General features: G+C 48.5%; 2 protein-coding genes across 4 annotated transcripts in view; both read right to left on the reverse strand.

The window, feature by feature from the left end:
- Positions 1 to 47: 47 nt before the first annotated feature.
- On the reverse strand, positions 48 to 5,705 carry pgm2 (phosphoglucomutase 2). 2 transcript variants are annotated; one of them, XM_067250194.1, is made up of 14 exons: positions 5,541 to 5,555; positions 4,822 to 4,863; positions 4,514 to 4,681; positions 4,138 to 4,329; positions 3,068 to 3,151; positions 2,757 to 2,950; positions 2,491 to 2,680; positions 2,295 to 2,392; positions 2,005 to 2,185; positions 1,777 to 1,870; positions 1,332 to 1,461; positions 1,053 to 1,245; positions 806 to 936; positions 48 to 705 (listed from the first exon to the last, which is right to left on the reverse strand). In XM_067250194.1, the coding sequence occupies exons 3-14, from the start codon at positions 4,598 to 4,600 to the stop codon at positions 603 to 605; spliced, it is 1,677 nt and encodes a 558-aa protein (XP_067106295.1). In that variant the 5' UTR covers positions 4,601 to 4,681; positions 4,822 to 4,863; positions 5,541 to 5,555; the 3' UTR covers positions 48 to 602. The 2 variants fall into 2 exon arrangements, with proteins under 2 accessions (XP_067106295.1, XP_067106294.1); XM_067250193.1 differs by lacking the exon at positions 4,822 to 4,863 and having other exon boundaries at positions 5,541 to 5,705.
- A 145-nt stretch (positions 5,706 to 5,850) lies between these two features.
- Positions 5,851 to 10,655, reverse strand: part of zcchc7 (zinc finger, CCHC domain containing 7) — a 23,315-nt gene continuing 18,510 nt past the window's right edge. For both annotated transcript variants that reach the window (XM_067249775.1, XM_067249774.1), the window contains exons 8-10: positions 7,777 to 7,872; positions 7,548 to 7,665; positions 5,851 to 7,350 (exon numbers count right to left, since the gene is read on the reverse strand). In XM_067249775.1, the coding sequence (XP_067105876.1) occupies positions 6,698 to 7,350; positions 7,548 to 7,665; positions 7,777 to 7,872 (867 nt within the window). In that variant the 3' untranslated portion in view covers positions 5,851 to 6,697. The remainder of the gene's footprint in view (positions 7,351 to 7,547; positions 7,666 to 7,776; positions 7,873 to 10,655) is intronic.

The following is a 10,655-nucleotide window of genomic DNA, read 5'->3' on the forward strand; positions in this document are numbered from 1 at the left end:
TCACGTCAACTAGCCCCCATCTTTTACATAAAAATTAAAACACTCAATTAAGAATAACGATGATGTCGATATCTAATTTTATTTCACATCTTAAATAATTTCACTCACTCCAGTCTCATAGAGCAATCAGTTTACATTAAAATTACATTCTCTCCATTACACATATCATGATATACACCTGGTAATGTAAGGCTTGACAGACAGGAATGTAGGCCAGTGAACACAGTCAAAACAAACAGCAAACAAATAGCAAGCAAAGCAAAAGCTTTTAAGCGACTGTCAATCCACAAGTTAAATCCCCCAGAGAGAGCCAGACCCATCTGAGGTAGAGGTTGTCCCAGTCATTGCTGGTTAGAGATCATTCACACAGAACAACTCAGAGATCCAGATGATCTTAACACAGCAGATAGAGCATCTCAAATTCATGTCAATAACTCAAGGTATTCCGTTAGAAAAGAATGAGCCATTATTAGATAGTATCACCTTTTTACAGTTGTTAAGATTAATTGTGTACCTTGTCGAATAATGTGTGTACGTTGTCAGACTAAGGCCACTGGTCAGGAATGCTAGTTACATGTATTCTCTTTAATGTTGTGTGTGTGTTACTCAGGCTTCGGCTGCAATTTGTTCTTCTTGGGTTGGAAGAAGTTCTCCACAATAGCTTCCACCAGTGCATCTAGCTCCTTCTTCAGCTGCTCTATATCACTGAGAGACAGAGAGAGACAGAGAGACAGAGAGAGACAGAGAGAGATAGTGAGTGAGTGAGTGAGTATGAGTGACAGAGAAGGTGTGTGTGTGTGTGTACCTGTTGCCAGGAGCAGCACAAAGCTCAGTGTAGTATTTGATCTTGGGTTCAGTTCCACTGGTTCTCAAGGTGGCCACGCCCCCATTGGAGAAGGAGAAGGTGATCATTGGACTACTGCTGGTGGGGAGAACCTAGGGGGGAATAGTGGTATGGAGAGAGGTAAGGAAGACTGGTGGGAGTAGGGAGAAAGAAAAACCAACCAATGAGTGTCTGACTGTCTGTGATGGGAGTGTGTGTGTGTCCTTACAGCCTTGTTGTCGGGCTGGTTACTGTCGTGGCCAGTGGTCAGGTCTCTCACAGCTGTGATGGCAAAACCACCACACTCTGAGGGGTACGCCCCCTTCTTATCACCATAGTTACGCAGCCTGTCGAACAGCGCGTGGATCACTTCCTGGTCGTGGCAGATAAAGTAGGAGTTCTTAGTGATGTGGTAACCATACCTGGAGAGGAGAGGGGGGTGGGGGGGGACTTATTAGTATGTTAGTCAGAGTTAGAGTGAGAGTGTGTGTGTTTGTGTGCCACTTACTCCTCATAGATTGAGGTGAGTTGTTTGGATAGTGTGGTGTTCTTGGTCGCCAGATATGATGTCATCTCTCCAGCGATGGCCGCTGCACTGACTCCATCTTTATCCAGGACAGCAGTACTGCACATGTAGCCTGGCACCCACACCCACACCCACACACACACAGTTTACTGACATTTAATGATGGTAGACAAACACAGTGAACACACAGCTCTTGCCAGCAGCGCACACAAGTTAGCATGATAATCCAATTAGACACAAGGTAGACATCATCTCATTATATAGCAACGTACAACACACACATCCCTCATGTGACCTTAATACAACCCTGGTCTGTGTATCTGACAATTATGTTAACCTTACATGGAGCTTCATACACACAGCCTCTACTCTTTCCTCTCTCTAACCCCAGACAACATTGATGTGTGTGTGTTGTGCGTGCATGTACCTATGGCCTCCTCGAAGGCAAACAGCACAGTCTTCCCCTGGTGCAGCAGATCCCGGGCTCTGTTACCCATCCACTTAAAACCTGTCAGTGTTTCCTGTTCAGCCGAGAACACAGGAAGTGAGGTCATTAGCAAGAGAATCACATCAAGACAAATAGAGAAGGTGTGCAACCATGGCAGTGTGTTTGTGGTCGGGTGGTTGCATGTGTGTGTGTATATGTGTGTGTCACCTCAAAGTGGAAACCCTCCTTGAGGGCAATGGCCCGCAGGATCTTGGAAGAGACAGTGCTGGCCAGCATGTAGATGTTTTTCACAGCTGTTGGGTCAGGGTTGGTCTTTTTCCAGCAGGAGAACATCCACCAGCCCAGGAGGGCCCCCAGCTCATTACCAGTAAACACACGCCACAGGCCACTAGGGGAAGACAAGAGAGGTGAAATAGAGATGGACCTGGCAGAAACGATTAACAAACCTCCTACAGACAAGAGCTCCCACCCGCCCCCACCAAGACGCACACACACACCTCTTCTGTTTCTCAGCGATAGCGAGGCGGTCTGCATCAGGGTCGTTGGCCAGAACCACAGTGGCTCCCTCTTTCTCTGCCAGGGCGAACGACAGTGTCTACAAAAGAACAAGGGCAAGCACACATACACTGTTTAGTGTTTACTACTCATTTGATATGCATATATGTGTGTGTGTGTGTATGTATATATATATACCAGAACTCCCTCCCCCTCCTCTGGGTTGGGGTATTTCACTGTGGGGAACTCTGGGTCCGGGTCTTTCTGCTCCTTCACTGCATACGGTGGGTGGAGATCAAAAGCCTTGAATGCTGATTGGACAAAGGCGTGGCCTACTCCGTGCACAGATGTGTGCACCATCTTCACATCAGAACTCTTGTTGATGTCCCTGTGAGGGGGTGAGACCAAGTTGAGGTGTGTGTGTGAGTGTGTGATTGTGTGTGTGTGTGTGTGTGCGGCCCCACCTGTAGTGGCAGTGTTTCTGTATGGCCTTGTAGTAGTGTGTGTTTGTGTCCTGGTAGGGGTCCTTCAGCAGGGGGCTCTTGAGAGCCAGGGTGGTGTCCCAGGACTGGGGCCAGGGCTCCAAGCTCTCCTCAATGGCCTTGGAGATGCCCTGGTCATGGGGGGGCACGATCTGGGCACCATTCTCCCAGTACACCTGGAGGGGGGGGGGGGGGGGGGGGGGGTGGACAAACATTAAATTACATCATTGTAAATAAACAAATTTAGTTTCCCCCCAAAATGTATACAAATGTGATAGGCTGGTGGTAGTTACCTTGTATCCGTTGTCCTGCTTGGGATTGTGGGAGGCCGTCACCATGATGCCAGCACACAACCCCAGGTGAGACACAGTGAAGGGCTGGAGAGAGGGAGAGGAGCAGAGGGGGGAGGGGAGGGGACAGGAGGGGGAGAACGTAAACAGTTTAACACCCCATAGTTCAAGGTCTGAGGACAACCCCTCATCTACACAGACAGCCATGTAAACAGACTGGTATCCACAGAGACAGAAATATTAGGACAGAGAAGAAGTGAAATATATGAGCTTTTAGAATGCTATTGACACTGTCAGCAGAACATTAAAGCTGACATCTATTTCAGTGTGAGCCAGGCTAATAGTCAATACCCTCTCCAGAAAGAGCACGCTTTATTTATAGATAACCCTGTGTGTAATGTGAGAGATTTATATCATGTGAATGTGCGTTCGAAAGTTCTGGTCTTTTAAGAGAAGGTGGCTGTGTGTCCATGTGATGTGTGCATGAGCAAGGCATGCCCTAACTGTGATTGGCTGTCAGGTATTGGTGAGAACCATAGATGGGCTGCCATCCAAGAGTAATGGTTTTGTTTGAGAGAAAGGGAAAAAGAAAGAGAGTCTGTGTGCTTTTTAGGAGGTCACAACAGGTCACTGTTGACATGCTGTTCATTAATGACGAACAGAAAAGTTTGACAGTATGATCTCAGCACATCACGGTTGTTAAATCAGAGTCCTCCTAATGTTCGAATGTCTATTGAATATTTGTGAAGACCATGGGTGTACATGAATGGGTGTGTACAAAGTCTATAACATACGTATCAGAGTCAACATGCAGCTGAAACCTTAAACTATACCCTACTTAAACACACTGGATGTGTGCGTGTCTGTGTAAGGATTGGAGGTTGCCCACCTCCTTCCGTCTACCTCAGTGTCTGAGTCTCTCTGTCACTCCCTTTCCCAGCACAAAGCCAGAACCAGCCTCCAGAGAGAGTGAGAGAGTCGGCGAGTGGTGAAGTGTGTGTGTGTGTGGAGTAGTTTCCCTTGTGAGGGGCTAATGAGAGTGTGTGAGTGTGCGCGGGGAGGTCCTGGCGCACCACAAAGGGGGTGGGCGTGATGTCGGAGAAGAGGTGGACGGGCACGCCCCGGCTGGTGAAGACGGCCGCAGCCAGCCTGGCAAAGCACTTGCTGCTGCCACCGCTGACAGGGTGGGCACGGGCATCGTAGCCTATGACCACACCGCGTTCCGGCAGGTCCCCAAAGCATTGCTCCAAGTAACTACAAAACCCCTGTAGAGAGAGGAGGAGGGAACGAGGAAGGGATGGATGGAAGGAGAGGGGAGAGAGAGATAGAGACAGATGGGTGGAATGAGAGAGATAAATGGAGATCACTCAGCGGGGTCTAAATAGGACACTCTTGACTACAGGAAATATCTCCCAATGGGGTAACTGACTGCCTGTTTGGGCATTCTACCTGTGTGGTCTGGATGATGGTGAGGTCATTCATGCAGGCGGTGCCAGGGCCCATGGCGGCCCGGAGACCTGCGGTGCCAAACTCCATCCTGGAGGAGAAGCATTTTTTGAGCTCCTGCAGAGCCCCCTCCTTTACCAGCTCCCGGACCTGAGCTACCGTCAGGGGATTCTGGGACACACGTGGTGAAGGCAGTCATGATCACAGTGTTCACAGTGACTGTAAGAAAGTCATCACTACCATAACTTATTCCATGTGACGCTTAACTACCCACACCAAGCCTCCTGTCTCACTCCAAAGACAATACTCACCGAGACGGTTAGCTATGTGGGCTAGCCTCCTTACGAGGTTATCTAAAAGGGGCGTAATTAATTAGATTTTCTTTACTAATTCCGCTTGATTGGTGGCGTCACATTCCCTTTTAGTGACGAGAATTGCTTTCCATGCTTCTGTCAAATGGATGCACGTTACTCTGATTAAGAGAAATCCTTCCATGCCTATCCACCATGTGGATTTAGATGAATTTTTCCTAAATTACATGGGTCTCGAGACAGATTTGGGGAGTCTTGCATGTATGTTTTAAGCTATACTGAATCAATAACTCAGAAGAGGTTGTAGTATCGCCAGGGTTGTAATCACTGGCACCCGGTGCTGAATGTCAAAAAACAAATCATGGGCATATTTCGGTGAGCTACAATGTAGAACTGTACACGTTTGAATGATTTAAAATCCGTTGTGCATTCAAAATATTATGACTGTCTTTGGACTTTACATTCACACCATGTTGTGTCTGAAGTTCAAATACAGTCCAGTGGTCTGAATTGTTTCTCAACCGAGAACTTCAGTTGACATAACAGTAGTCTGTGATTAGTACACCTAGCACTACGTGTGCTTTCCAATTATTTTGCAGGCATGAATTGGGCTTAATTCATAAAACGTGCCATTTTATTCGCCAATTTACGCACTAGTATAACAAACGTGACAGATCCACTGACATTTATGTAGCTAGCTAGCTAGATTAGCTACTCACCTTGTCATATTCCAACCACTGCTTGATAGCGTGATCCAACTTGATGTCACCGGTGGTAGATAAACCGTTCTCCATATTTTCCCTTTAATCTTGGCAGTAGCACCAAATAAATTGTAACCTGCCTTGAATTCTGGATACAGTAGCAAAGAACCTTTAAACCGAGTGCTGGATTCGCTTCCTATATGTAGAGGGCGGGGTTTACTTAAGGCGCGTCACGAGAGCCGTCGTACGTGCATAACGTAATTGATGATCATCAAAACACACCAAGATTCATTCGAACATACTGACACCAAAGAATCGATTAAATAAACACGTCAAAACAATGAACTTTAATTGATGGATAATGTGGAACAGACTCGTCCCGAACAGACTTGAAGCATTTATCAAATTATTTTAATTGAATCTTGAAAGATGACATGCCGATTCAGTTGTTCATGCAACTGCAAAAGTAGTACCACCATGTTATAGGACACAGCTTGGCCTAGATTCGGGGAATGTTCTGTTTGACACAAAAGTAAAGTCACTGTAATCACCTGGGTCAAACGCATTTCTTAAAATAATTGAGGAGCACTTGATACAGGCCCAAAAATGTAGTGTATCAAATTCACTTAAGGTTCTCAATAGTATTTGATCCAGGTCTGATAATACAGTAAGGCCATTATCTTCCAAGCTGACCGGTCCTCAATGACTGAGAGGCAAAAGTTAACAGTCAGCATAAAGCACATTATAAATATGTAATACCACTCAATAAGTAGTTAAAAATGAGCGTCATACATAGATCAAGTTTTTTTTATGTCTAGTCTCATTGGGCCATAATTACTACAACAACTCAACATCATATTCAGGCCTTTCAATCCAAACTTTAAATTAAAAGCAAAGTTGGAGAATTTTCTGACCATAACCCATAACTGACTGAAAATGAATGTATCTGTGTTGACTTGACTGAGGTTGACAAAACCCAACCCCGATCTAGTCTGAGATTACTGTTATATTGGATTGTGGCAGGAGCAATGAGGACATAGGTGTAGTTCCTTCTGTGTCCACCTGGTGGAGATGTAAGGCCTAGTGTGACACTGGGTGTAAGGGTCCTTCTGATTTCAAACTCGCACACACGCACGCACACCCTTCAGGAGACAGCCCTTCTTCAGTCACTATCCCTATAAACTCTTGCGTTTCTTTTGTTTAATGATGAACAGGTTTTCGTCTGTGGGGTACATCTCATTGGCGGCCATGTTAGCTGCCTTCCTGTCCCTTCCTCTCGCTCTAATCTTCTTATTCTTCACTGCGCTGGTCTTCCCTTTCCCAAAAAGTCTTTCTGGGGGGTGGAGCCCAGGCTGGGGGGGTCTTGAGGAAGACGGGGTGGTGTCGAAAAACACAGGGGGGATTTCAGGAACCATACCATCCTTCTTCTTCTTCTTCTTTTTCTTCTTTTTCTTCTTCTGGTCTCCACCTCGAGGGAAGTCCTGAGCCTCATCCACCATCAACGTGGCTGGTTTCTTAACTACAGAACCGGTTTTGGGGGTGTTCAGATGTTTGGGAATTTTTAGTTTTGAATGTTGCTGCTGTTTGTTGGCCATCTTGGTTTTGGGCATCCATGTTTTGGCCTGCCCTGGCTTGCTGTGCCCGGGAGCAGGTATGGGTTTCTGGTTATGGATGAGATTAGGGATGCGCACTGGTTTGTGGTTCTGGTAAGGGGTGTGGCTGCGTTTAGGGCAGTGGTTGGCTGAGTTTTTCTGTTTTTTCTTGGGCGGTCCGTCTGGTGTGTGTGGAGTCTGGATCTCTGAAGGAAACAGGCCAGCCTCTATCAGCTCTGTTACAGAGAGAGAAGGAGAGGGAGAGAGAGATGGTGAGGGAAATAGAAAGCGAGGAGAGGGAGAGAGAAATGGGTGAGAGAGTTTGGGGGAGGAGGGGAAGGGAAAGCAAGAGCGATTTTGAAAAATTTAGACTGCATTCCACACCTATCTGTGTGTGCATGCATACTGAGTTGTGTGCACGTGCGCGACATACCTTGGACCCTCTGCTGTATTCGGTAGTCTCTGCGATTGAAATCCCCTTTGATGTCATAGTAGTTAATGTAGGGGGTGCTGGGATATGTTCCGTTAAACATTCTCCTCTGAGAACAGTCCTGACACAAACACACACACACATTCACAGTAAGTAACATATAAAGTAGCTTCAGTGTAAGACTACAGCAGCCCACGGTAGCACATTTCCATTTTGTAGAGGCGGTACTCACATGGCCAAAGTGGCCTTTCCTGGAACAGTTGTAGCAGTAGGGAGGAGTTCTGCCATTATCCGGAGACTGCAGCTGCTTTGGAGGACCTGCCTGGATCTGGAGTGAGGGAGACAGGTTGAGAAGGAGGAAGGGAGGGAAGGAAGGAAGGAGGGAGTATGTTTTAGAAGGGGTTTATTCAGCAGTTCATCCACCTCGTCCACACAGCAGTTTACTGGTTCATTTTTGATGTACGTTTATTATTGATCCACCATTGTGTATTCCATATGAGTGTGTGAGTGAGTGTGTGCGAATGTGTTTGTGGATGAATATGGAGGTGATAAGAGACAGATTATGCTAGGTATAGTTAGGGACCGTAATGACCCTGTATATTATAGTGTGTGTGTGTATGTGTGTGTGTGTGTGTGTGTGTGTGTGTGTGTATGTGTGCGTGTGCGTGTGTGCATTGAACCGAAGGTCCCATGCCCTGTGGACCACTGTTCTGAAAGCCTTCCGCGCTTGACTGCTTACAGCAAATATATACTGATAAAGAGAGAGAGAGAGAGAGAGAGAGAGAGAGGGAGAGAGAGAGAGAGAGAGAGAGAGAGAGGGAGAGAGAGAGAGAGAGAGAGGGAGAGAGAGAGAGAGAGAGAGAGAGAGAGAGAGAGAGAGGGAGAGAGAGAGAGAGAGAGAGGGAGAGAGAGAGAGCGAGAGAGAGAGAGAGAGGCTAGCACAGTGCGTTTACTGCTACGAACACACACTGACAGCCGGGCTGATGGACAGGCAGACAGACAGATGTACAGACAGATGAATAGGGAGGCAAGCAGACAGACTGACAGAGAGACAGACAGGCAGGCAGACAGACAAGCAATCAGACACACAGACAGGCAGAGACAGGCAGGCAGGCTGGCAGACATGATTACCCCCCCCCCCCCCCCCCCCACCCCCCCATCCATCTCTTTCTCTCTTTCTCATTACCCCTCCATCTATACCAGATTCACGATTACAAATAATTTCCTTCTCATGTCATTTCTTAAACATAGCTTAGCTCACCTCTCCTCCCTCTTTCCCCCTCTCCCTGGTTCCTACCTACACCCCCTCCCTTTCGGCGCGTCGCCTCACCCTCACCCCTCCACCCCCTTCCCTCTTTTTCCGCTTGAGTAGTTTTGCGCAGAAAGGATGAATGCTATTAGGGTGTTTCGTCATTATCAGGTCAGACCGGCCGCTTGGCCCATCTCCATCACAAAGGCCAGGAGATCACAGACCCTCACACCCACACAGGAACACACACACAAACACACACACACACCCTCAGGAGATCACAGTCCCTGTCTAAACCCCCCCAACCTACATGCCCCCCCCCCATTCATGCGTCATGTAAATTGGCTGTAGGTTTCTGTCTCTCATTCTCTCTCTCATTCCACCCCCCCCTGTCTCTTTGACCTTGGACACCTCATCTTTGAGTTGTGATCCAGTAGCAGAAATGTGCGATAGGAAGAAAGTTAATTAAATTTTGTTCCTTTTCTTCCATCCACCTGTTATATCTACCTACAGTCTGGGTTGGTGGGTGTGTATTGATGAGAAAGAAAGTGTGTGTGTTTATGAGAATGTGTGTGCCTTTGTGTGTGTGTGGAATGAGAAAACAGTGTGAGTGTGTGTTGAGGAGAGAGAAAGTGTATGTGTGGGCGTGTGTGTCGCAGACAATATTAATGAACGGGATAAACCTCCTTCATCCCCCCATTCTCTCGTTCTCACTCGTTGCTTATCACAAACATCAGACTAGCTAACGGACATGGACAAGGGATGGGCATGGGGCAGGGTGGAGGGCAGGGCGGAGGGCAAGCGTGGAGGGCAGAGTGGAGGGCAGGGCGGAGGGCAGGGCGGAGGGCAGGGCGGAGGGCAGAGTGGAGGCAGCTTGGAGGGCAGTGTGGAGGGCAGGGCGGAGGGCAGGGCGGAGGGCAGGGCGGAGGGCAGGGTGGAGGGTAGAGTGGAGGCAGCGTGGAGGGCAGTGTGGAGGGCAGGGTGGAGGGCAGAGTGGAGGGCAGAGTGGAGGGCAGGGTGGAGGGCAGGGCGGAGGGCAGGGCGGAGGGCAGCGTGGAGGGCAGGGCGGAGGGCAGAGTGGAGGGCAGCGTGGAGGCAGCGTGGAGGGCAGGGTGGAGGGCAGGGCGGAGGGCAGGGCGGAGGGCAGGGTGGAGGGCAGCGTGGAGGGCAGGGTGGAGGGCAGGGCGGAGGGCAGGGCGGAGGGCAGCGGAGGGCAGAAATTCAAATTCAAACCTCAAGAGTGAGCTACAAAGATAGTTGGTTTACATTGTAACCATTGAACACCACTGCAAATGAAAGGAAAAAGTTGTAGGAGAAGGTAGTAAGTTGTAGGAGAAGGTAGTAGGTTGAGGCAGTGAGAGGAGTCTGGTAATGGTAGCGGACAGACACAACAGCAGACGGCCAGAGAAAAGGGATGCTTGGTGTAAGTGTGTATGGAGGGGCTGGGGTTGGGGGGTGGTCCTAAGGGCTTGTCTGTATGGACACAGGCAACCAGCCATCCGTAAATTCACACACACACCAACTTTCCCACATGCAAGGATTCTAAACAACACACACACACCCTCTCTCTCTCTCCCTCTCTCCCTCTAAGCCCTGCTCTCCTCTGCTCCTTGCCTTGGCTGGTGGCAAAGCCGTGCTAATCCTCAGGCCCACACAAAGCTCACACTGTTACAGACTTCAATCTGTGGACCCCCACCGCACGCACACACTCTCTCTCTCTCTCTCACTCACTTTCTCTCTGTCTCTCTCTCTCTCATACACACACAAAAACACACGCACAACACAGCAACCAAAACCAAGCTGAGATCTGAACAGTAAAGGGTGGGCAGCGTTTTGCAGGCGCTGGTGGAAGGTTGGGGAGA

Source organism: Osmerus mordax, chromosome 14, assembly GCF_038355195.1.
Source record: "Osmerus mordax isolate fOsmMor3 chromosome 14, fOsmMor3.pri, whole genome shotgun sequence".
Classification (NCBI taxonomy): domain Eukaryota; kingdom Metazoa; phylum Chordata; class Actinopteri; order Osmeriformes; family Osmeridae; genus Osmerus; species Osmerus mordax.

What these genes read in the sequence shown, in the direction of transcription:
- pgm2 (XM_067250193.1), bottom strand. Translation starts at nt 5,615, where the DNA reads ATGGAGAACGGTTTATCTACCACCGGTGACATCAAGTTGGATCACGCT. An exon ending in ATCGCTGAGAAACAGAAGAG is followed by an intron (nt 2,186 to 2,294) that starts GTGTGTGTGTGC and finishes GTCTTCCCCTAG; the next exon opens with TGGCCTGTGGCGTGTGTTTA. An exon ending in TGTGCTGCTCCTGGCAACAG is followed by an intron (nt 706 to 805) that starts GTACACACACAC and finishes TCTGTCTCTCAG; the next exon opens with TGATATAGAGCAGCTGAAGA.